Raw genomic sequence first — 26,960 nt, 5'->3', positions numbered from 1 at the left:
TGCCATCTTTTCTGGATCGAATAGCTATAAAGAAAACGTATAACATCCTTCTCTCATAATATTTATAAGACCCTCTTCTGTGCAAATATATTTGATCTTCCTCTATTTAAATGCCTTGCATTCACGAGAACAAGTCGAAGTCTCTGATGCTTATTCTTGATCTATGGTCGATTTCAATCTCTCTTTGGAGAATAATTCTCTAGAGCAACTGAACATTACCATAAAAGATCTAAAACTTTATTAATCTCCTGGCTGTCTAAGCATTCATTCACAGGAAAAAAACGGTAGGCCTATTGTCTGTATTTATTTACTTATTTTTCACACCTTATATCTCCGAATTATTATAGAGAATTATCTGAATGGCGATGCCCTCACATTTGCTGTTCATGCGTTTTCTTGCTTTTTTAAATTTGAGCACTCATCCTATTGTTGGTTTTGTTGAATAATTACTTGCCATATATTTTTTCCTGAGTGATTACTACAATCATTGTTGGCGAATAATACTCCGGCAGCATGGCGCTGTGGTTAGACAACCGGACTACATACCAGGAAGAGTTGTATTTTATCTCGACCGAGACAGTTGCGTGTTTCATGAGTGGAAATGCAAGGCACCTGCTCACTATGTAATGTCAAGATGCGTTAATAACATTAGGTGTTCGGAATTTATCGCCGCTTCACGGCACGGTGGCCCTCAATGTTTAAATCACATTGGAATAATAAATTCTACAAATCATGTAAAAGAAAATCTTCGTCCTGATTAATCATTGACTTCAGTCGAATACACACCAAGAAAAAAACTGTCGTTACTCTCTAAAATCCACCGCATCCAACCTCTTGCAGTCAATGGCATCAATCGATACTTGTGAATAATCCCTTTGGACCTGCGTGGAACACAGTGGGGTGGAGTGTTGAAATACGGTTCGAGACCTAAACTTGATTAACGGCGGCGTCATGAGGCTCTGTCGATTCCACTTTGTGAAGGGGCTCCTTCGAGCTGCATCCAGTGCTTTTCTCTTGCATTGTATTCGACTAGAGGGAGCTGGGAAAGGTCCCAAATGGTGTACACTGACCAGAACCGCAAGCCGGTGTTCACGATGTGAGATCGGATGGTAATGCAAGAATAAATTCAGTAAGGCGGTGTTGTCGTCGTGATATGCCGTGGCCAAGAGCTTCCATGTTGGCATTGCTACACAGGAACGTCTTGCGTGGTGTTCGGGAGTGGCTTCTCAAAAAGTTTTCCTTCCCTGTAGTCACGTGATTCAGTTTCTCCTTATTTACCTGCGCCTTTCCCGTGCTCTTATGCGGTCAATTGTTGCGAGCATGCGCGGAAGAGTTTGTGACTGCATGGAACTCTTCCACATGCAAACAACCCCGAGAACATCCGCGGTGATTCTTAAGTCCGAGTTCGGGTGCAATTCAGAACTTCTACAACGCGACGCACTACAACGCGACGATGCACTCAGCACACGAACCCCACTCAGTGTAGACGAGGTATGCCGCGTTTTGGAACTATGCTTATCAAACACATACTTCTCATCCAGAGGAAAATTTTACAAACAAGTTAAGGGAACACCAATGGCTGCCTCCATTTTGATCGCTATGGCAAATCTATGTAACACATCGAAGAACAAGCTCTCAGCTCTTTTTGCCCTGCGTCGAAAATTTTTCTGACATATGTCGATGACTGTTTCCCAATCAAGAAGAAATCTAAAGTCCAAAATTTCCTATCTCATCTAAATTCTATACAACTGGAGATTCTGTTCACCCTATGAATGAAAAAACGAGGCGCCCTGCCGTTTTTGGACGTTCTGATGATAAGATAATCTGCACTGCTACGTCTACCGCAAACCCACCCACACAGGCCGACATTTGCACTTTCCTTCGGACGATCTGACAGGCCATAAAACGTCAGTTGTAAACACCTTATTACAATGAGTGGAAACACATTTCACCACAGAACCCGACAAAGCAAAAGAAAAGCGCTTGCTATTCAAGGAACTAACCACGAACGGCTAGCCAAAATATTTTATCCGGAGAATCAGTCGCCTTCAAAGACGCAACGACAGGCACCGGGAAGAAAATAACCAACAGCAAGCAACTGCATCTCAAATGTATGTCACTATTCCGTATGTCCGAGGTGCGAAACCATCGCCCGTATACTAGGAAAAGAAGGAATGCGAGTGGCTTACTAGCCTTCGAACATTTTCAGGAGCGTGCAACGCTTTTCCAAATATCGACCGCCAAGAGAAATAGCCCAAGACATTGTTCACAAAATTCTCGGCGCCGACTGTCAAGCTAGCTACATTGGCGAAAAAAAAAAAAAAACCTAGAAGAAAGAATTCGGCAACACAAGAATGATGTACGAAATTTTTGAAGGAACGCAACCACGGTAGCTGAACATTCCGACCACAGAATAAATTTCGAAGAAATGTTCATCCTGGAGGCCGAGACCAATTACTGGAAAAGACGCCTCCTCGAGTCGACCACAGATAACATCAACCGGACAATAGGCAACGTTCCTGCTGTATACTTGCAAGGTATTCGTTTCTTCCTGGCCACTTCACAGAAAAAAAAAAAAAAAATAGACACCAGCTTGCACCCCTGCGCCTGAGGCACCGTTACTCGTCTTAACACCCCCTCCCCCCTCCTTCCTTCTCATTTCTTTCACACCCATAGCACCTCTTCCCCCTTCTCCTCCCCCCCCCCCCCCCCGCCTGATTAAAATGAGCCATAATAAATTCGGTGTGTACAGATCGAGATGCTCTTCTGTTTCTCTATAAAAGTTGTGAGACAAATTCTGGAGTTCGGTTGTGTTCTTTTCTCTGCCAGTCTTACATACAAATTGCGACCTTTGTTGCTTTTGGACAGGCGCTCTTCACGAGAATTTGTTTGGTTTTACCACAATCAGTTTCAAATGCAGTCTTTTATTTAGAGGCCCCTTGTACTCTCGTTTTGAGCTTCTCACTGTAAGAACCTTTTTACGAGCACTTGCGCCTCTGCCTGGAGTAGCTTCTCTTATATTTATGACACATCAAGCTCTTGATAATCACTGGACGCAGTATAAGCAACCACAATTTTTACTTATTCAGTCCTTGCTGTTCAATATTGCAGTTTCACTTACTTCAGTAAGACGTGTTGGTAATGTTCAAGATGTACATCTGCACTGTTAACTGTTTGACGAGTCGTTGCCATCTAATGCAAAACACTTTGAAAACTACTGAAATGAAAACTACGAAAACTTAAAAACTAAGATTATCTATTACAGTATCCACGACACGTAGGTATCTTCACAGATGCCTCCCAACGCGATGAAAACGCAACAATAGGTATTTATTCCTAGACATTCCGTCGGAGTTTCTGCATGTGTACACATCCCAGATTAGTTAATATTATTTACTGCTTCAGTTCAGTTCAGTTCAGTTCAGTCGTTCAGTCGTGTCCGACTCTTCGTGACCCTATTGACCATGTCACGCCACGCTTTCCGGTCTCTCACTATCTTCCTAACATCATATAACTTCATCTGCAGTGCCTCGAGGATGCCATCTAACCATCGCGTTCGCTGCCTACCCCTTCTCCGGCGACCCTCAACCTTTCCCAACATCAAATCTTTCTCCAGCGACTCCTCTCTTCTCATCAGATGACCAAAGTAGCTGAGCTTTAACTTTAGAATTTGACCCTCCAATGAGCAGTCAGGGTTTATGGTCGACAATATCGACTGATTTGATCTTCTGGCAGTCCAAGGAACTCTCAAGAGTCTTCGCCAGCACCACAATTCAAACGCGTCAATTCTTCGGCGGTCAGCCTTTTTCACAGTCCAACTCTCGCATCCATACATCACAACTGGAAAGACCATAGCACGAGTTATACGGATCTTGGTTGGCAGACTAATGTCTCTGCTCTTTACTAGGCGGTCAAGGCTAACCATTGCTCTCTTTCCCAGAAGCAGGCGTCTCCTAATTTCATGGCTGCAGTCTCCTTCCGAGGTAATCTTGGAGCCCAAGAAGAGAAAATCTGTCACAGCTTCCACTTCTTGTCCCTTGATGCTCCAGGACTTGATAGGGCAAGACGCCATGATCTTTGTCTTTTTAATGTTCAGTTTAAGCCCAAACTTCTCACTCTCTTCTTGTACGCGCATCAGAAGTCTCTTGAGTTCCGCTTCACTTTCTGCCATTAAAGTGGTATCATCCGCATATCTAAGGTTGTTGATACGTTTTCCAGCAATCTTTACTCCAGCTGAAGACTCGTCCAGACCAGCCTTCCTCATGATGCACTCTGCATATAGGTTAAATAGGCAGGGCGACAGTATGCAGCCTTGCCTCACTCCTTTCTCAATTGGAAACCAATCAGTAAGACCATGCCCAGTTCTGACTGTGGCCTCTTGCCCTTGATACAGGTTCCTGAGGAGACAGATGAGGTGAATTGGAACTCCCATCTCTTGGAGAGCTTGCCACAATCTGCTGTGATCTACGCAGTCAAATGCTTTCGCATAATCAATAAAGCAGAAGTAGATGGGTTTCTGGAACTCTCTTGCTTTTTCCATGATCCAGCGAAGGTTGGCAACTTGGTCTCTAGTTCCTCTGCCCTTGCGAAACCCAGCTTGCACGTCCGGAAGCTCCCGATCCACATACTGCTGCAGCCTACCTTGGAGGATTTTCAACATCACCTTGCTAGCATGCGAAATAAGTGCGATCGTGCGGTAGTTGGCACAATCTTTGGCACTGCCTTTCTTTGGAATGGGGAAGTAAACTGACCTCCTCCAATCCTGTGGCCACTGCAGGGTTGTCCAAATCTTCTGACATAATGTATGCAGAATGTTAACAGCGTCATGGTTGAGGTTTTGAAGCAACTCAGTTGGAATGCTATCAATTCCGCTAGCTTTGTTCTTAGCAAGGCTGGCTAAGGCCCATTCAACTTCACTCTTCAGGATGCCCGGCTCGAGATCAGTGATCACAACCGTCTTATGTTGGGTTTGCACATTCGGGTCCTTCTTGTACAGTTCTTCTGTGTATTCCTGCCACCTCTTCTTTATCTCTGCGGCTTCAGTGAGGTCCTTGCCTCGTTTGTCCTTTATCACGCCCATCTTAGCACAGAAGCTTCCTTTGATATCTTTGATTGTCTTATATAGAGCTCTTGTGTTCCTTGATTGGCTGTTGTCCTCAACTGCTTGGCACTGTATGTTCAGGAAGGCATTCTTATCTCTCCTTGCTATTTTCTGAAAATCCGCGTTGAGAACCTTGTATCTTTCTCTTTCCCCCATAACTTTTGCCATCCTCCTTTCCTCAGCTATTTGCAAAGCCTCTTCAGATAACCAGTTTGCTTTCTTGCATTTCTTTTGCTTTGGAACTACCTTAGTAACAACTTCTTGTATTATATCACGAACATCAGTCCACATCTCTTCGGGCTCTTTGTCTTCTAGATCTAATTCTTGAAATCGATTCCTCACTTCCACAGCATATTCTAATGAAACTTGATCCAGATTATACCTGAAAGGCCTTCTAGTTTTCTGCGTTTTCCTCAATCGAAGCTTAATCCTGGCAACAAGAAGCTGATGATCGGTGCCACAATCGACCCCAGGCCTTGTTTTTACTGCTTGTATAGCGCTTCTCTATCTCTGTCGGCAAATAATATAATCGATCTGATTCCTGTACAGACCGTCCGGCGAAGTCCATGTGTACAGGCGCCTCTTGTGCTGTTGAAAATGAGTATTCGCTATGGTCAGGTTGTTTTCTTGACAAAACTCTACTAGCCTCTGCCCAGCTTCATTTGGCTCACCAAGACCGAACTTGCCTGTAATTCCGGATATTTCTTCACTCCCTACCTTAGCATTCCAGTCTCCTATGAGAAAAACGACGTCTGATGATGGGGTGCGGTCTAAGAGGCATTGTAGGTCCGCATAAAATCTCTCAACGTCAGCTTCTTCAGCAGTAGTGGTCGGTGCATAGACTTGGATAACTGTTATGTTGAAAGGGTGACCTTGGATCCGAAGTGAAATCATTCGGTCGTTTTTGGGGTTGTACCCTAGCACTGCTTTGCCCATTCTTCTGTTTACTATGAGAGCGACCCCATTCCTTCTCTTGGATTCGTGCCCACAATAAAAGACATAATGGTCGCCTTAGTTAAATTCTCCCATTTCGGTCAACTTGAGCTCGCTGATACCCAAGATATCAATGTTCAATCTGTCCATTTCTCGCTTGATGATATCCAGTTTACCTTGCGTCATAGATCTTACGTTCCATGTTGCTATGGGATACATCTCCTTGCAACATCGGACTTTCCGGTCGCTTCCCGACACATCCACAACTGAGCGTCCTTTTGGCTTTAGCCCAGCCGCTTAATTCGTCCTGGAGCTACTAGGAATCGCCCTTTGTTCATCCCCAGTAACACATGGGACACCTTCCAACCTGGGGGGCTCATCTTCCGGCGCCATATCATTAATGGTATTGTGACTGGCCATAGGGTTTTCTTGGCAGGAAATACTGTAGTGGGTTGCCATTACCTTCTCCAGTGAATCACATTTTGTCAGAACTCTCTGCCGTGACCTGTCTATCTTGGGTGGCCCTACACAGCAGAGCTCACGACTTCATCGAGTTTCGCAAGCCCCTTCGCCACGACAAGGCAGTGATCCATGAAGGGGATTTACTGCTTAATTGCTTGCAATTAGTTTGGCCCTTCAAAAACTTCCTTGTAACATTACCCACGTAATCAGACTCTCTGACTGCCTGTCAATCTTAGTAGCTCTGGAAATCCCAAAGATGCGTCTCTTGAAGCAAATCATTATGTTTTTACTTCCCGTACATTTACAGGAAGTACCTTTTCAGTGGATTCCGAGGCGCTGTGGCATTACTTCCAATAATATGACCGATTTCTTAGTGAAATCTGCTCTCAATGGGCCGGTTGCCGATGTTATGTCGAGCGTAATTTTGATCAATATATCCTGTTTTGAACGGTTTCAAATATTGCACTCCTTGAGCCATGGACCACTACTTGCGACTGGGGATTTCGAGCATTTGAATTTCCCATGGAATGCGCGATATTGTAACTCGAGGCAATGTGAGGTCTATATGACGGTCATGCGTTGTGGAATTCCTTGCCTCAATCTTTATTTATGGCGCTGTGGATACACGCCGTCGAATATTTGTGCGTCTGGTGATGACGTAGAAAGCATTGATCATTACATCCTCTCCTGCCGCACGTATACTGCTCAGAGAAGAAATTGTCTAAAAATTCCTCTGGCTCGCATAGGACTACCATTTGCAGTTCCTGTCCTCTACTTATTTGGTGCAATCGTCAAAGATCATGCCCTAAAACTGATGTGTTACTTCCTAGCTATAATATTGCGACAGGAAGATAAGTTGGTTAGCGCTGCTCTGTCTGGATTATAGTTACAAAATTTAATTGCATTTTTATATATACTCCTTTCATTGATTGCTATTCGAATCACCTTAAAAATTTTCAAGATTGCTTTAGCAGCATAGACCCTAATTATTATGTAATTTATCATACAGTCTAAATCGCCTTCGTGAATTCTATTCTTACACGTGCACTAAACTCATGCCAATCCCCCATTAAGGTACGTGCCATATGCACCGAGGGAGAAGACGAAGAAGGTCTCCGCTACCGGCAGGGGCCTCTCGCGGCGTGTTACCACCGATGGGCCGACTGCGCTTGGGCGGCGTCCCTAGGCTGTAAGTAGCGGCAGCGCGGTCGGTACAGCCGGCCGCACGGCGCCACCGCGGCCGCCGCCGCCGCCATGGCCATGGCTGAGGAAGAACAACGCCGCGGCAGCGCGGCCTTCAGCGGAAGCGCCGGATTCAGCAAGGAGATCGGCAACCTCGTAAGCTCTTAAATGGCTCACTTCGGCGTTGTGGTTTTCTCATGCCTCAAGCGCTGACCATGTGCGGTGTACCTAATATGCCACTTCAAGAGTGTAAATGGCGATGAGGTTGTACAGATCCTCAAGACTTCTAGCTAAGATGCCAGGGACAGCACATTTTATGATTGCGCATTCATTTTCTGATCAATTAGCTGCCCCCATCCATTAATTCGCCCTCCATGATTTCTTGTAAATAAGCGCCTGTTGCCATTCGTCGTGCCGACCAGCCCTAACCCAAAAGTACTTGTTAAGGGTTCAGTGCACCGACGTCTCTGTCAGCCGTGTAAATAGGCACAAAAAGGTATTGGATTAACAGTTTAATGGGCTTAAGTAGAGTTGAAACATTGGTCCCTCTAAAAAACGGGGCCAAACCGTCAAACGATGAATTCGATGAACTGGTTATGGACGTGCTAATTTGTACTATAGTACAAATTATCACGTCCATAACCAGTTATACCACTTGTTCTTTGCTCAATGGCTCAAGGCACCGGATCGTAGAGTGGCGGAATTTTGAAGAGATACGCAAGCTGACTTTATTTGAACACTCCCAAAGATGGAGTCTTACAAGTAATAGGTATGAAGTTGCCAAGAAATGCTATCGCCTTTTATTCGAAATGAGGCTTAGCAAATGCATGCTTTTTCGCACTCTTTGCTTATTTGGCTTCCACTTTTCTGCTATGTCAAAGGCGCATCTATACCGTCGCGGGCGGTATGGTCGTCATGCCTTTTACGTCGTCGATCATACCTCTGAATAGTACATATAAAACAATCTTAACAACAAGCCTGCTTTAAATGTTACTTACAGGCTTTGCCGAATCACTTCCATGTATTTTTGTTTACCACAGCAGATATGTGCACGCAAATAAAAAGCATTCTTAAATGATCGTATCTGAGGTTTGCCGGAGGCGTCCGTCTGTCGGTTTTGAAATTATAGATTGTCACAACGATGAGTGTTGGAAGCAGCGGAAACAGCAGCTTTCAGCGTCCTAAATTTCAATTAGTAAACACATTTCAATTCTTGCTGAATGTCATGAAGAAATGATGGGCGCAAAATTGAGAAAGAAAACATGGAAGAGACCAGTGCTGACGTCACTGATTCGCTTGCAGGTGGACTACGGCTCGCTGAACTGCGTCGCCGTGATCCAGCTGAGGGAGAGTGACTACCTGCTGCCCACAGCCGTGCTATGCGAGGCGAGCCCAGCTCTCAGAGATATCGTGTCCACGCAACGCGGAGACACCATACCCAGGGTGAGCCCACCGGCCGCTCACAAGGGCCCGTCTTAAGGAAGTGTTCACTTCGCTTCATTCGTGGGAACATCAATGTGTAGGTGGCGGCTGCGTGGCGACAGCTCAGTTGTCCTTCCTTCATGCCCTCTATGCGATGACCACTGCATTAGTAAGGGAGCAAAACTGCCTGCTACAAAACTTGCTATATATACATTGACCTAAAGCATTCGAAAGTAGAAACTGGGTTTCTGTGTTTGATTTAGCACCTACACTTAGTGATACACATGTAGGACAGCGCTTTTTGTTTTTGCTCGCAGGAACTCTAAAGGTTCATTGCACAAAAGGTTGCGCCGGATAGCCCATTTTAAATATGGATCAAATGCTTATTTTGCAAGCGTGGTGTTAAGTTTGTTGAGCGTTCTTGCATTGCCTGTGCTTGAAAATAGCAGCCAGTCTTCTCTGGTAGTATTGATCAGTTTCGATCGCATCGACCACATTTTAGTTGGAAAGAAAGCGAGCAAAGTTTACTGGTTACGACAAAAAAAAATAATTATTCGCGGTGAAGATTATCACATAGTCAGTCTCAACTTTTACCACACAAAATAGGATGTCATTCTCTGTGACTAGCTCTAGCGCTTTCGAAAACTCTAAATCCTAAAGTGTGTACAGGATTGCTGGAAAGCCGGTGCTGAGCTAAAATATTTCAATAAATACAAGGATGCCTACTGAACACTAAAGTGAAATATATTTTATATCGAGAATATATTTTTTTAATTTCCTGAAGTTCAGGCATATACGGGCTGTTTTAAATTACTAAATTTCTTTCACACGCCACGAAAAATACGCTTGTTCGGTCTATGCCGGTGTATTGTACGACAAGGTGGGAAATACCTGCTTGTTAGAGTGGCTTATAAGGAAGTGTGATCAAGGAAACCCAACTTTTCAGCTTGTTAATTTTTTTTTTAAATTTTAGTGCACAACATTATATTTCGAAACTGAAGACCTTCGATGGTGAAAGTGAGTTTGGTTTAAAAAGTTTGTAAATAAAATTTGTGGTTCGAAACATTGAATGCGAAAAACGCGCTTTAGAAAGCACATTATGCTGGCTTTGTCGCAGTGCAGACATCTAAAACGAGGTCTTTGAGCGTAGTGTGTTTACATGAATCACGTAATTGTATTTTGTGCCGTAAAGTACAGGTGCGGGCATAAGTAAACGGAGCGCGCTTTTCCGTTCAAATTGAAATCTCGCCTTTTGCATTGGAGATAAGAAAGCATCACTTGTCTAAACGAAAGCGCACTGGCGTATAGTACTGTTTTCCACATACCACGACCGCCAGTTTCAATTAGGCAACGCATGATAATGATGACGATGATGATGAAAACGTTTATTGAAAGTCCCATTGGCTTGAATTTAGGGAAGGCTGATCGGGTCCCTAGTCCGGGACACAGTTAGTAAAAGCCGCTGAAAAACTTTAGAAACAAATAGCGTGCTCCGTTTACTTTTTTCTGCACTGGTACACATATTGCCTTTGTATTTCTTCAAGTGGCACCATTTCACTAAAGTGTAGTGGTGGAAAGGCAAGTTCGATAGCTTTCGAAGCGTTTTTTGAACGTTCAGCACCGCAAGTCACGATGACAATTCTGAAAAAAAAAAAAAAATAGCTACCTTTTGATTTTCACTGCAATTTCACACTATAGTGTTTAAGTCAATTTTCTCAATCGTTTTTCTACTGCACTTTAACGTGCAAATATAGTGCGCCGTGGTGTGCGATCTCGCTGAACAGATTGCACCAGTGTATCTTCCAGTTATTTTGAAAAAAAAAAAAGAAATTCAAGGGGGGAAACTTTGGCTCACTAAAGTGCTTCAAGCCTTCCCCGCCGCGCTGCTTAGGCATTGACTGCTAGACCATTTGTGATTGACTAGAATTGTGACAGATACTGCGCCTTTCCTTTTCTGTCAACCAATTTTAAACGTCGCTGATGCCTGCCGTACTGCGTCTATTTCTATATATACTCTGTGGTGCGCCGTTCGAGGAAGCGCCAAATCAAAGGCGCCCCACGGACGCCTGGATGGAACGACCGGTGGGGTTAGCTTTGTATAAGCGAGAATATCATGTTGACGTTATCACCAGTCATGACGTCATAATCGGATGTGACGTCATTATCACTTCAGGTTATTAGACATGACCGAATGTGACGTAATGATGACGTCACATGCGGTAATGACGTCATGACCGATGACGTCACCATGTGACGGCTGTGGACGTATCGAAACGTCTAACCATTACTATTGATTAGTAATAGTTAACCATGACTTGTACTTTCTGAGTATTAGTTAATGTCTGGTTCAGTCAGTTCAGTTCAGTCGTTCAGTCGTGTCCGACTCTTCGCGACCCTATGGACCATGTCACGCCACGCTTTCCGGTCTCTCACTATCTTCCTAACATCACATAACTTCATCTGCAGTGCCTCGAGGATGCCATCTAACCATCGCGTTCGCTGCCTACCCCTTCTCCGGCAACCCTCAACCTTTCCCAACATCAAATCTTTCTCCAGCGACTCCTCTCTTCTCATCAGATGACCAAAGTAGCTGAGCTTTAACTTTAGAATTTGACCCTCCAATGAGCAGTCAGGGTTTATGGTCGACAATATCGACTGATTTGATCTTCTGGCAGTCCAAGGAATTCTCAAGAGTCTTCGCCAGCACCACAATTCAAACGCGTCAATTCTTCGGCGGTCAGCCTTTTTCACAGTCCAACTCTCGCATCCATACATCCCAACTGGAAAGACCATAGCACGAGTTATACGGATCTTGGTTGGCAGACTAATGTCTCTGCTCTTTACTAGGCGGTCAAGAATAACCATTGCTCTCTTTCCCAGAAGCAGGCGCCTCCTAATTTCATGGCTGCGGTCTCCTTCCGAGGTAATCTTGGAGCCCAAGAAGAGAAAATCTGTCACAGCTTCCACTTCTTGTCCCTTGATGCTCCGGGACTTTATAGGGTTAGTGTTAGTTAAACACCGCTTTAACTAGTAAGTGATGGTTAGTGACCCCTTCATGGATCACTGCCTTGTCGTGGCGGAGGGGCTTGCGAAACTCGATGAAGTCGTGAGCTCTGCTGTGTAGGGCCACCCAAGATAGACAGGTCACGGCAGAGAGTTCTGACAAAATGTGATTCACTGGAGAAGGTAATGGCAACCCACTCCAGTATTTCCTGCCAAGAAAACTCTATGGCCAGTCACAATACCATTATTGATATGGCACCGGAAGATGAGCCCCCCAGGTTGGAAGGCGTCCCACATGTTACTGGGGATGAACAAAGGGCGATTCCTAGTAGCTCCAGGACGAATGAAGCGGCTGGGCTAAAGCCAAAAGGACGCTCAGTTGTGGATGTGTCGGGAAGCGACCGGAAAGTCCGATGTTGCAAGGAGATATATCCCATAGCAACATGGAATGTAAGATCTATGACGCAAGGTAAACTGGATATCGTCAAGCGAGAAATAGACAGATTGAACATTGATATCTTGGGTATCAGCGAGCTCAAGTGGACCGGAATGGGAGAATTTAACTCCGGCGACCATTATGTCTTTTATTGTGGGCACGAATCCAAGAGAAGGAATGGGGTCACTCTCATAGTAAACAGAAGAATGGGCAAAGCAGTGCTAGGGTACAACCCCAAAAACGACCGAATGATTTCACTTCGGATCCAAGGTCACCCTTTCAACATAACAGTTATCCAAGTCTATGCACCGACCACTGCTGCTGAAGAAGCTGACGTTGAGAGATTTTATGCGGACCTACAATGCCTTTTAGACCGCACCCCATCATCAGACGTCGTTTTTCTCATAGGAGAAATGCTAAGGGCGGGAGTGAAGAAATATCCGGAATTACAGGCAAGTTCGGTCTTGGTGAGCCAAATGAAGCTGGGCAGAGGCTAGTAGAGTTCTGTCAAGAAAACAACCTGACCATAGCGAATACTCATTTTCAACAGCACAAGAGGCGCCTGTACACATGGATTTCACCGGACGGTCTATACAGGAATCAGATCGATTATATTATTTGCCGGCAGAGATGGAGAAGCGCTATACAAGCAGTAAAAACAAGGCCTGGGGCCGATTGTGGCACCGATCATCAGCTTCTTGTTGCCAAAATTAAGCTTCGATTGAGGAAAACGCAGAAAACTAGAAGGCCTTTCAGGTATGATCTGGATCAGATTCCATTAGAATATGCTGTGGAAGTGAGGAATCGATTTCGAGAATTAGATCTAGAAGACAAAGAGCCCGAAGAGATGTGGACTGATGTTCGTGATATAATACAAGAAGTTGCTACTAAGGTAGTTCCAAAGCAAAAGAAATGCAAAAAAGCAAACTGGTTATCTGAAGAGGCTTTGCAAATAGCTGAGGAAAGGAGGATGGCAAAAGGTATGGGGGAAAGAGAAAGATACAAGGTTCTCAATGCGGATTTTCAGAAAATAGCAAGGAGAGATAAGAATGCCTTCCTGAACATACAGTGTCAAGCAGTTGAGGACAACAGCCAATTAAAGAACACAAGAGCTCTGTATAAGACAATCAAGGATATCAAAGGAATCTTCTGTGCTAAGCTGGGCGTGATAAAGGACAAACGAGGCAAGGACCTCACTGAAGCCTCAGAGATAAAGAAGAGGTGGCAGGAATACACAGAAGAACTGTACAAGAAGGACCCGGATGTGAAACCCAACATAGGACGGTTGTGATTACTGATGTCGAGCCGGGCATCCTGAAGAGTGAAGTTGAATGGGCCTTAGCCAGCCTTGCTAAGAACAAAGTTAGCGGAATTGATGGTATTCCAGCTGAGTTGCTTCAAAACCTCAACCACGACGCTGTTAACACACTGCATACATCATGTCAAAAGATTTGGACAACCCTGCAGTGGCCACAGGATTGGAGAAGGTCAGTTTACATCCCCATTCCAAAGAAAGGCAGTGCCAAAGATTGTTCCAACTACCGCACGATTGCGCTTATTTCGCATGCTAGCAAGGTGATGTTAAAAATCCTGCAAGGTAGGCTGCAGCAGTATGTGGATCGGGAGCTTCCGGACGTGCAAGCTGGGTTTCGCAAGGGCAGAGGAACTAGAGACCAAATTGCCAACCTTCGCTGGATCATGGAAAAAGCAAGAGAGTTCCAGAAACCCATTTACTTCTGCTTTATTGATTATGCGAAAGCATTTGACTGCGTAGATCACAGCAGATTGTGGCAAGCTCTCCAAGAGATGGGAGTTCCAATTCACCTCATCTGTCTCCTCAGGAACCTTTATGAAGGGCAAGAGGCCACAGTCAGAACTGGGCATGGTCTTACTGATTGGTTTCCGATTGAGAAAGGGGTGAGGCAAGGCTGCATACTGTCGCCCTGCCTATTTAACATATATGCAGAGTGCATCATGAGGAAGGCCGGTCTGGACGAGTCATCAGCTGGAGTGAAGATTGCTGGAAAACGTATCAACAACCTTAGATATGCGGATGATACCACTTTAATGGCAGAAAGTGAAGTGGAACTCAAGAGACTACTGATGCGCGTACAAGAAGAGAGTGAGAAGTTTGGGCTTAAACTGAACATTAAAAAGACGAAGATCATGGCGTCTTGCCCTATCAAGTTCTGGAGTATCAATGGACAAGAAGTGGAAGCTGTGACAGATTTTCTGTTCTTGGGCGCCAAGATTACCTCGGAAGGAGACTGCAGCCATGAAATTAGGAGACGCCTGCTTCTTGGAAAGAGAGCAATGGTTAGCCTTGACCGCCTAGTAAAGAGCAGAGACATTAGTCTGCCAACCAAGATCCGTATAACCCGTGCTATGGTCTTTCCAGTTGTGATGTATGGATGCGAGAGTTGGACTGTGATAAAGGCTGACCGCCGAAGAATTGACGCGTTTGAATTGGGGTGCTGGCGAAGACTGTTAAGAGTTCCTTGGACTGCCAGGAGATCAAATCAGTCGATATTGTCGACCATAAACCCTGACTGCTCATTGGAGGGTCAAATTCTAAAGTTAAAGCTCAGCTACTTTGGTCACCTGATGAGAAGAGAGGAGTCGCTGGAGAAAGATTTGATGTTGGGAAAGGTTGAGGGTCGCCGGAGAAGGGGTAGGCAGCGAACGCGATGGTTAGATGGCATTCTCGAGGCATTGCAGATGAAGCTATGTGATGTTCAGAAGATAGTGAGAGACCGGAAAGCGTGGCGTGACATGGTCCATAGGGTCACGAAGAGTCGGACACGACTGAACGCCTGAACTGATGGTTAGTGATAGTTCCGATGACCTCCAAATGCATGGGTTCCTATGGGCATCAGCTTAACTATTTTATGATTAGTTGTAAGTTATGAAATTATCTTCAAAATGCCTTAAATCATTTTCCAATATCATCCTATTGATATTGATTAAGTATCGATTCAGTGGTGAGTGGCATATGCCCATATAAGGCATGCACCCGAAACTCGGACACATTTTATTTGCTAACGACAGTATGAGGCATTAAAGGCTTTCGCCTTAATAATGTGATATGTTTATTTTAGAGTACATTTGTGCTAAGGAGGAGGAGGAAAAAAGATTTATTTAAACCCGATAACTAGGCACTGGTGATTAGGTGGTCGTGTTCATTTAAGGCGGCCTCCTCAGTCCAGGATGCCGGCAGCTGCTGCAATCCCGCGCGCCCATTCGATCAGCCGTTGCTGATCTTGCAGGTGTGAGCTAGACAGAGCAGCTTTCCAAGAGGAGACGGTGGGGTGTGGAATGGGCGGGAAGCCTTGCGGCTTTGGACACGCCCATATGGAGTGGTATAGTGTTGGTTTGGTGCTGGCGCATGATTGGCAGATCGAAGGTTACCGCGAGGGAAAGAAAAGGTGTTTGTGTTAGAGGTTCGGGAATGTGTGCGTTTGAAGTTATCGCCAGGTAGTGGCATCTGCTCTGGAGATGGATTTGTGCGGTGCGGGAAGTGTTCTTTGTTGTTGTCTGTAGTATTCGAGGATAAGTGTGTACGCCGCTGGCGGGCTAACCTGCGCAGCGGAGAAGTCCGAACTCTTGGTTATAAGCAAGAGCAGCCATGAAAGGAGAAAACAGCCTCCAGAGATCGATCTTTTCCTTAAAGGTGCGCCAATACCACAAGTGGAGAGGCTTCGGGTGCTGGGGCTACACCTCCAATATAATGGTAGAGCCACACACACAGTACATCTTCTCCGTAAACAAATTTCGCAAATCACCCACATAATAAGACGGGTTTCCAACCCACGAAGTGGTCTTAAGGAGAGGGACACGCTGCGCATAGTTCAGGCGCTCATCATCCGTCGCCTCACGTACCACCTCCCGTACCATCACCTCAATCGGGCCGAACTAGAAAAACTTAACGCGGCACTCCGGTCGGCGGTAAAGACGGCACTTGGTGTCCCACCCCAAGCGGCCACTCAACGCCTTCTTCACTTAGGCATCCACAATATGGTGGAAGAATTATTTGAAGCACAGCGGGTAGGACAAGTAGCTAGACTACGAAACACAAGCTCCGGACGTGCCCTACTCGCGAGACTCGGGCATCCAGCCCCCAGCACCCCATTACCACCAGATCCGGAGCCCATGGACCCCTTAATGAGAGCAAAGATCCAAGTGGCCCCAATCCCGAAAAACATGCATCCAGACCTTAACGCGGGCTGACGGCAGGCCCCAGTACATTAACGTACGTTAACGTACATTAACGTACCGAATTCGTATTATACACCGACGCAACAAGCTACTCCGGCAAACCTGCCGCGAGCCTGGCTGTAACGAACTATGACGGTCAGGTACAAGTAACAGACTCCATCCTCACGACCTCGATCAGAACGGCGGAAGAGACAGCCATAGCCCTCGCCATCCGATACATCTAATCCAACCCCCGGCCTGGACAAACGCTTGAAAACCTGCACTATTGTCACAGACTCACAGGCAGCATGCCGAGCCTTCTCAACCGGTCTGCTGTCTGCCAAAACCCACCAAATCCTTCGTCAGTGCTAAGAAAAGACGCACACGCCGCTTATTCGAATACTTTGGGCACCAGGTCACGCATTTCTTTCTGGCAACGAGCGCGCCCACGCGCTCGCCCGCGAACTAACTTGTCGGGCACCAGGAGGGAAGACGGAAGACGGCCGATTACCAGCTAATACGGAAACCGGAGAGGAAGATGCTCCGAGGCCATCATCAAGCTCTCAGCTATCAACCACCACAGAACCACTCACGTACACATTTGTGCTAAGGTGATGGGAATTTGAGCTAGCCTCGGGCACTCCCCTGATGGGGCTGGGACAGCTAGGTCACCGCCGCTTGCGGCGGGGGCTAGCCTGCCACCGAATTTTTATCTGTTGCAGGTCGTCATTGTACCCGCCATCGCTTCGGGGGTGGACGACGGCTGTTTTTGCGGCGCGCGTCTTTCTCTCCCTCTTTCTTTTCTTTTCTTCTTTATTTTCTTTTCTGTCTGCACGAGGCAGCGGAGGTGGTTCAGCTACAGAGCCCGTGCATTTTCTTTTCCATCTTGGTACAGCCACCACAACAACAACTACGCAACTGATGCAATGTGAGGAGACGGCGTATGATGATGATGATAATAATAATAATAATAATAATAATAATAATAATAATAATAATAATAATAATAATAATAATAATAATAATAATAATAATAATAATAATAATAATAATAATAATAATAATAATAATAATAATAATAATAATAATATAATATAATAATAATAATAATAATAATAATAATAATAATAATAATAATAATAATAATAATAATAATAATAATAATAATAATAATAATAATAATAATAATAATAATAATAATAATAATAATAATGCGCTTCTGCCGTTTTTCGGATTTGGAGAACTGGCCCAATTAGAGCCGCGCACATTTGGACATGTGCGCTTATCCAGGACGCTGGCCCTGATTCCACTAGCGTGTTACCGTTTGCAGTAAGACAGCCATCCTGCTAAATCAAGTTTATCACGAGGTTAATTTTGATGGTTGCCTTAAGCTTAATAATATGAACCGCTTTGTTTTGGAGTTTAAAGGTGATGCGACGATGTTCGCTTGAGGTGTCTGTCAGCATTAGGAAGATACACATTTGAAGCAGCGCATCCCGATTTCGAGTCACGTGTTCATGCTTGTAATTTAACTTCAAGCACTTCAGTGGCCTGAAGCCTTGAGCCGAAGGTGGCTCAGGCTAACCGACAACGAGCAATGAATTTCTCCGGAGCACGGCCAAAATAAAGTCCAACGCTGAAGACGCGTGTCAGCGTGATGTAAAACTATCAACCTTGGCGTGAGGAAACCTAAATGGGAGGTCTTGAGAGTTTAAGATAAGATTATGCGGTAAGTACGAAGCAAGAGTCAAAGAATGAATTTTTCGTGACATTTAGAGCCCGTGGCTACGTTCCCTGTAGCTTCATCGAGGATTTGCGGAATTAAACTTTACAGAAGCACCTCATTATAAGAGCATAAAGAACCTCCGCGGGTTCACATTCATCCTAATACTGATGACTATTCTCATGCAGATCCACATCAAGGGCCTCGACGACAAGACCTTCACTGTCGTCATGGAATACATGCGCACAGGTGACGCCGCGGTGAACGTGCAGAACGTGATCGATGTCTACCACGCCGCGAACAGCCTCCAGATGAAGCCGCTGGAGGCCATTTGCTGGAACGTGAGCTCGCATTGCACGCTTGCCCAAATGCGTCGTTTTTTGTCTGAGGTACAGATCAGAATGTACATAAACAATCAGTTAAGCTTCGGCTGCAAGAATTATACGTTGATGCTTTAGAAAAGCGTTACTTCACTTGACACGATCGCAGCAGCAACTGGATGCTTCATTCATGTTTTTCATGAATAATGCATATCTTTATTGTGACCATCCACAGTTTGCGACATGGGTATCTGGTCTTAAGGTCCCGCTGAAATAACGCGAGGCTCACACTTTGTCCATTTATATTTTTTGCCGCCCGCACGAGCGCTGATTCGTGCGAGATATTGACGGGCGAGAGCTGTCTCCTCCTCGAGCTTCTAGAACTGGTTTGCCGGTTGAGCAACTGGTTTTTCTACCGGAAAGATTTAGTTGCGACCATTCGCACTTTCTGATTGGTTCCTCGGCAAAGTCTCGGCTGCGGCGCGGAGTTTTTGTGCTGGTAACGCCGAATGTCCATGTATGTACGTGTAAATATGTAACTGCATGCCACACACACTAAACACGAATCAACTCAAACCGACATTAATGGCTTGTCCTGTGGCGCCCTCCCTAAACGAGGTTCGATTTAGAACGCTAGGTGTGGGGTAAAGTTTCACCTTAATAAATACGGATCATATACGGGTAGCAATCAGCGGGAGCCGATGTCCAGGTAGATATTCACTCTCTAAAAAATGGAGCAGTTGCGGCTAGAAGCTGCAGCTGACGAGAAGTTGATTTGCACTCCAAGATATATGGATCGCTTACTGCTGGCAACGGGAGAAGATGTAGACTGGAAAATACTCGGCGGTGTTCGGTTAATATGGGACGCCTTGACTTCGGCCGTCGCAAACGCCATTAGATTCGGCAGTATTTGCAATCACGGTGAGAACATCACCGCCACGTTTCACGGTTTGTTTCCGCCGAGTAACGCCACCGTGCGTGTTTGTGGCGTCGTGTGTACATGACGCCATGATCTTGCCACGCCAACGTCCTGAAAGCGATGAAAGCAACGGTCCATGCGCTTTTTTCTTGGAATATTCACTTTGTTCGTAAAATATAAGTGGAATTATGCAATTTAATAGCGCGTTCAGAGCGCAATCAGATCTAACAGCTGTGATGCACAAACTAGCACTAGTCTACTTGCATCCTTAATAAAGAGTGCTGTAAGAAACTGGGGGAAAACGCCAAAGAAGATCACATCAAATCATTGCCTTCACATTCTTCTCCAGGGATGCCGGCTTTGCCGAGATCGTGCATACCACCATACATACAGGCGACGTTGCAGCCACGCGTAGCGAATCTTCGTATCCAGCGGAAACGAAACAGGAACCTGTGGCGGCAGTGTGCTTTTTATAATTACGAAATGCAAGCGAACCTAACAGCATTTGCAAAGGCCGCGGTCAAAACCTCGCATATTAACTTTTGATGAGGCTCTACCGTGTATGCTGCACGGCTGTAAAAATGACGACCCATTTCTCCAGCGCCAGCCGGAAAGCACAAACATCTACGCCCAAAATAATTGCAGGTTTGTATTTTGGATGAAAATTCTGGCAGCAGAGAAGACACTGCCACCTGTTCCAAGTGGTCTATCTTTAATATGGAATGCGCATTCGTTCGTATGAATAAAAAAATAAGAATACAGAAATAGAAAAAAAAAAGAGTGAAAACATGCACACATGAGCAGGTGTGGCCAATATTTTAGACAGCCCTTTTCGGCATTTGAAACCTTTACAGACATGCCTTAGTGCACTAGTAGCATGAGGTTATACAATGTATGAAGTGCTTCGTAACATTCGCTCGGCAAACATAACAACTACTTTGATAGGTAAAGCGCTTTCTATAATATTGTGGCTGAGACTGTGGACTCTTATTTCAATCAAATTAAAAAACGACTAAATCCCAGAGAAAAACAACTAGTAAAAATGGTAAATGGAAACGCGTGCAAAAGGAGCAAGGCCTTAAGCATAGAATTTTGTTCGATGCAAAGGCAAGGCATTAATCATTTTCACTCATGACAGTGAGGTGTAATTCACAAAAACAACTTGCCACAGCAAACATTCAAAAGAGAACATGTGGTCAGTGAACAGGCAAATAAACTTCTAAACACCTCTTCGCACTAACATCTCTCGCTTGAAAGTCACATGGGCGCATTTCAAAAACGTCGGGCACGAGAAAAAGCATTCGAGGTGACGCGCAGGGTAGTGATTTTTTTCAGGGAACCGCAGCATGTTTACCAAATGCGATCAGTTGAAACAAGTTTTAACGACTGCCTGCACCCAGTTATACGATCACGCAAACAAGTTGTCAATGGCTGCAGATGTTGCATATATCCACAGAAGCTAAAAATGAGAATACTCCCCACAGCAGCAAATTGAATAAAAATGAAGAAAGGCTGTCTCCACTAGCAAATATTGGTGCGGTCATAAGTAGACTAGCACAGAGCGTTAGAGCTGTGCTCGGCGACATTTCACGCAGATACTTCACTGACAATGCACTAACCATGCGTCGCTCGAACGCAGGCTTATAGCCATGCAAATGACAAAAGCAACGTCTCCTTAATATGGTATACCTGCTCTTGTATTTCGCTTTATTTTCTACAGAGCACTGCTTCAGCGCTCTAGACTCCTTCCACGATGCTGTTAACACGCACAAACACTTAAGGTGGTATTTGTTTCCACCCAGACAGATAGAAGGCTGGGCTTCAAGCATAACTTGAGGGCTACCACTCCTTACAAATTTTCCGCAGGTCCGGGTTGCGACAAAGCAAGTACTTGTTTCGGTCCTTACACAACCACACCGATTCACAGCGGTGGGAAAACCAACGCACTGTTCACAATATCCACTTTAGTGAAGTAACTCGCGCAGGCGCCTTTTCCTTCTCAGTCGCACTTAGAAGTCGTTGGAGGAAAACGGGAAGGTGCCGCTCAAGGTATACATTCGAACAGAGGCCGAAGTCAAACCATGCAGCTACCTCTACGTAGCGTCCGCCTTCCTCGACGTCACACAATCCTTAGCGTCACTTGCATAGGCGCCTTTCCTTCTCAGTCGCGCTTCGGAATCGTGGTGATGGTGACATATTTTATCAAGGAAGGTTAGCCGTAGTTTTCATCATCATCAGCATCATCATTATCATCATCATCGGCCTGACTATACCCACTGCAGGGCGAAGGCCTGTCCCATATTTCTCCAATTAACCCGGTTCTGTGCTAGCTGCATCCACTTGACTCCTGCGAACTTCGTAACCTCAACCGTCCACCTAACTTTCTGCCGCCTCCTGCTATGCTTTCCTTCCCCTAGAATCCAGTTTGTTACCCTTGGCGACCATCGGTTATTCTCTCTTCGCTCTACATGTCCTGCCCATGCCCATTTCTTCTTGATTTTCACTAGAATGTCTGTAACTTGAGTTTATTCTCTGACCCACTCTTCACGCTTCCTTTCTCTTAATGTTACCCCAACCACTTTTCGCTCCATAGCCCTCTGCGTTTTCCTCAACGCAGAGTTTTAGAACTAATAATGGGATTGCTGTTGGATGCGTGAGGCCGGAAAGTGATGCTTTCCGGTGAGTTCCAAAGCCCAGTGCATCAGCTATCGTTAGGCAGCCGGGTCAGAAGTGAACACCGCAGCCTCCCATCGCTCGAGGCCTGTGATTGGGAATCGGTGCGCGGTAGGGGCTCAGAGCAAAAATAAAGAATGCGCTCAAGATCCGCTTTAGGAGCACCAGAGAGTGCGCATTCTGGCGTGAACAGTCTCGAATGGACTAGAGCTAAGTAGGCAGAGAAGATAAAGGTATGGGATTGTAGCTGGCGCCACGTTACCTGCTGTGATTGAGTGAGATATTTATGCTCGAAATCGTTGGAAGAAAACGCGAAGGTACCCCTAAAAATATCCATTTCAGCAGAGGCCTCAGTCAGTCCGCGTAGCTTGCCGAGCTCAATTCAGCAAAGCCATGCAAACGCTATTCAGAACGTTAGACCTATACCTCTACGCAGCGTCTGACACTAGGCGCGACATATACTTTAGCGCAACACAAGCTTTAGCGTCGTCTTCTGTTCACTGCATCTCTTGTGGATACCAAAAAGCGCCACTTCTTATGCGAAGTGATAAAAGAAATAAGCACAAAACACACATTGTTCACTGGCAGTTGCACTTCGGCCTCGCTGCATATTAAATGCTATACGTTTTCTTTATACACCATTAGAATCGTAGATTGATAGCTCCGTTAAAATTCCGTGAGAGCTCCGTCGAAGAACAGCCGGAGTGGATTTGGTGTGCACGAGGTTCTGTTCTTCGTATGCGGAGTTCGCGCTCTTGGTACGATGTCTGAAAGCGGTTTTGCAGCTAATTCTCCCGTTTGGTATAATCCATTAGTGCGCATGTGGACGTAACAGGCACCTAAGTTCCCTGCTGTGTCCAATTATGTACTTTTTTAAACACTGCCATGTGAAGTGCATCTAATTAGCCAAGACCATCTTGGACGTCACTTGTGCTTTTCGTCCAGCCGCGGCCACTGATCTGTCAACTTTTTTGCTAAGCATTTTGCTAAACCCACGAAAACACTTGGGCGTATATGTTCGCCTTGCTTTCAAGGACGCATGTTCGTGCTGTTTGGGCTGATGAACAAGGTCGTGTTTTCACTTAAGATGCAAAGGCAACTCAGACCTACGCGACTGACAGCGCCGCCAAGCGTACGGCCACACAAAACGAATGCGATAAAGGCTTTGGCACGTGTTTTCGCAGCGGGTGTTTGACAAGGAGCCCATAGAACGCAGCCTTCCGGCCTGGATTGCCGCCAAGAAGCTCAACATGCCGGATGAAGAGAAGCAGCTGTTCCGCTTCATCACGCACAACTTCGAGGAAATCGCCAAGACGGACAGCTTTTACGAGCTGGATGCCACGCAGCTTAAGGAGATACTTCGCGCTGATGTCATCAGAGCTGAAGAGTATGTTGCAGCACGACCATTTTACCAACTTTAGTACGCACGGGAACAGGTCCTGCTGATTGATAGGCATGTAGGAATAATTATTCTTCAGAATCATATCTAATACGAATAGGGATATTATCGAAAATTAGGCTCAATTCTATCGGGACACGGTACTTAAAATAGAAGGCAAAGCGTTCGGAAAATACGTGCGTAGATTTTAACTGATGAATGGTTATTAGAATGTGCGTAAGCTCTACCTTGTAGTTGCATATGTATTTAGAAGCCCAATGCCTTTTCCCCACGGTCGCCGATCTGGCAGATTGTGCGGTGTCTGAATTGCAGTCGCTGTCGATATGCGGCGTCATACGTAGCATCGATGAAGATGTAACGTTATGTCGCGTCCTGTTGAAAAATATCTATAATTGCAGCCCGTAGTATGGTTAATTAAGGAAATAGAACTGGAGGGTATGGCGAGTTTCTGAGTAAAATATCGAAATAGTTGCAAGCTGCTTGATGAATGGTAAGCGAAAGCAACACCAAATGGTTTTTTTGCCGCTTAGCAGTCTGCAGTCTGCAGGGCGAAGACTTAAAAATTTTCCGGGATTTTCGTACCAGTTACAGTTTATCATTGTTATTGCAGTTTTCGATCAGTTTCTCTGCGTTTAGCTGACGGCAAATATCCTCACGTTAGACAAGGTTATATAGTGACATTGCACAACTTTCTATAAGGACTGTGCGAGTGAGCAAGAATGACGCGAACAGTGTTCTTTTGTGATGCGTTCCAAGCATTTAAGATGCGTGATCAAATGGGCAGCGCACTGAAGCGCTGAGTTACCTGCATTAACGAGAAAAACAATGCATCATATCTTTCGTAAAATAAAAAAGATTGCCTGAAACGAAACGTTATTATTTCAGCTTTTATTTTCCTTCCAATCCAAAACGAGATATGAATTAAGTTATAACAGAGAAAAAAGAACTGAGTTTATACAAGAGGTTGTTGGTGTGGTTGTAGGAAGAAGGAAAAGAAAATCCACGGGCCTGTTACTGGCTCTGTAGCTGAGCCACCTCCGCTGCGTCGTGTGGACAGAAGGGAGAAAGTAGAGGAGAAAGAAAAAGAAGAGGGAGAGAAAGACGCGCGCCGGCAACAGCCGTCGTCCACCACCTAAGCGGTAACGGGTGCAATGACGGCTTACAACAGATAAAAATTTGGTGGCAGGATAGCCCCCGCCGCAAGCGGCGTTGACCTACCTATCCCAGCCCCATCAGGGCCAGGACCAGCCACCCTTCACCCCCTCCACCTGCATACAAGAGGTACTTTTGCTCCCACGTTTTTTTTCTTCTTTTACCTGAGTGGACAGAAATAAATGATTTATTGCCGCATGTTTCATTATTACTGCAATCAAAGGCAAAGTTCTCAGTCACTTAAGTTGGCATGCATATTTATATCAGAAACTTAGAAATGGCCACGCTTGTGAACTGTTTCAATTTTGCGCGCTAGTATTTGCGTAGCGAGATAGTTTTTTGAAATAGCCTCTTGCAAGTTTTCATCTGAAACCTGATTAATTACGGGCCCCGGAGCGGGTGGGGCTTTCGACATCTGTACTAGATGATGCGAGATCGAATGCGGGATCGGATCCGGGCCGCGGCGGCCGCATTTGGATGGAGGCGAAAAGCAATTAAGGCATCCGTGTCCTGTATGATGTCAGGGATGTACAGTCGTGAGCAAAAGTGGTATACAACACGGAACTATACACGGCGGAACTCACGAAAACTGCATTCCAACTTCATATGGCAACAGCTATCTGGAATTGAGACAATCGTGGTGGTGCCCCACTTTAGCCTGATGCATGTGTAGCTGTCGCTGTCCCTGTCGCTGTCGGTAGATGACATTTAGATACAGTTTTCCCGAGCTTCGTTATTGCTGAACGTTGTATACCACTTTTGTTTACGACGGTACGTTAAAAAATGCCAGCTGGTAGAAATATCCGGAGCATTTTACTACAGCGTCTCTAACCGCCTCTATCACTTTGCGACGTTAAACCCCATAAACCAAACCAATAGTTACGGATGCAATGTTATGAGGACCGTTTGGAAAAATGCTTTGCATAATACAGGCGTATCTTTGGCTGAACCAGGTGACACTGAAACAGGGGAACAGTAATTATCTTCAATCATTTACTATCACAATTCGCAAACGAAGCGCCATGTATCATCATCTGTGCCACACGAATGAGGATTTATTCGTCTGTATAGACCACCTTTCCCGGCTATAGTTACTTGGACGAAGTCGAAGGTCTGGAGGTGGATATTTTGGAGCACATACGCTGCTACAAAAATTCTATGAATCAGGACAGTCCAGAAGTGCAACCTCTTGGCGTTTCACACATAAAAATTCACGCCATCTGCTGTAAAAAAGACAACGTAATTTAATTTGTTTTAATTTAAAATATCATAGGAATTATTACCTCACCACTTGACAACCTGGTTAAAAGTTTTGTGAACTAATTACGGCTAGATTGTGAAGACATTGTAAAATCCGAAATTTGGATAAACTTGTATTTTTTTCTGACATTTTGCCTGCAATGACATTGTAGTGTTAAATGGCAGCAGCCAATCAGGAACGCCATCATGCTTTGCCTCTCCGCGTCGGTTATGCAAACTGGTTTGCTTCGTTATATGTTTTGTGCTGGGCTGTGTTTTTTTTGGGTGTTTTGGCACATAAACGGCTACGAAAAATGGTAGGTGTAACGTTAAGAGACAGGAAGCGTGCAGAGTGGGTCAGAGAAATAATTCGAGTTAAATACATTTTAGTGGAAATCAAGAAGAAATGGGCATGAGAAAGGCATGTAGTGCGAATAGAGGATAACCAATGGTAGAAAAAGGTAATGAATTGGATACCAAGGGAAGGAAAGTATAGTTGCGTGTAGTAGAAAGTCAGATGGGTGGATGAGGTCAAGAAGTTCGCAGGGGCCAAGAGGACGCAGCTAGCACAGGACCGCGTTAATTGGAGTAATAGGGCAGAGGCTTTCGCACTGCAGTGGGCTTCGACCTGATGATGATGATGATGAAGCAGCTAAGGCTATTATGCGCCAAACATGACAATAGATGATTCGCTTTTATATTAGGCAGTATATAGGACTCAGTACTTTCAGTAAGTAGCGAGCAGCGACAAACGGAGAGCACAGGGAAGTTCATAAGAACCTTCTTGGGGGCAGGCTACATT

At 45.2% G+C, this 26,960-nt stretch overlaps 1 protein-coding gene across 1 annotated transcript in view; it reads left to right on the top strand.

The window, feature by feature from the left end:
* The first annotated feature begins 7,756 nt into the window (after positions 1-7,756).
* LOC146195673 (uncharacterized) overlaps positions 7,757-26,960 on the top strand; it is a 50,393-nt gene continuing 31,189 nt past the window's right edge. Inside the window, exons 1-4 of the mRNA XM_084596255.1 lie at positions 7,757-7,834; positions 8,981-9,121; positions 18,645-18,797; positions 23,553-23,755. Coding sequence (XP_084452381.1) covers positions 7,757-7,834; positions 8,981-9,121; positions 18,645-18,797; positions 23,553-23,755 — 575 coding nt within the window. The remainder of the gene's footprint in view (positions 7,835-8,980; positions 9,122-18,644; positions 18,798-23,552; positions 23,756-26,960) is intronic.

This window comes from Amblyomma maculatum, chromosome 3, assembly GCF_055883805.1.
Source record: "Amblyomma maculatum isolate TAMU_Amacu chromosome 3, ASM5588380v1, whole genome shotgun sequence".
Classification (NCBI taxonomy): domain Eukaryota; kingdom Metazoa; phylum Arthropoda; class Arachnida; order Ixodida; family Ixodidae; genus Amblyomma; species Amblyomma maculatum.
This window is presented reverse-complemented; position numbering and strand designations above follow the sequence as displayed.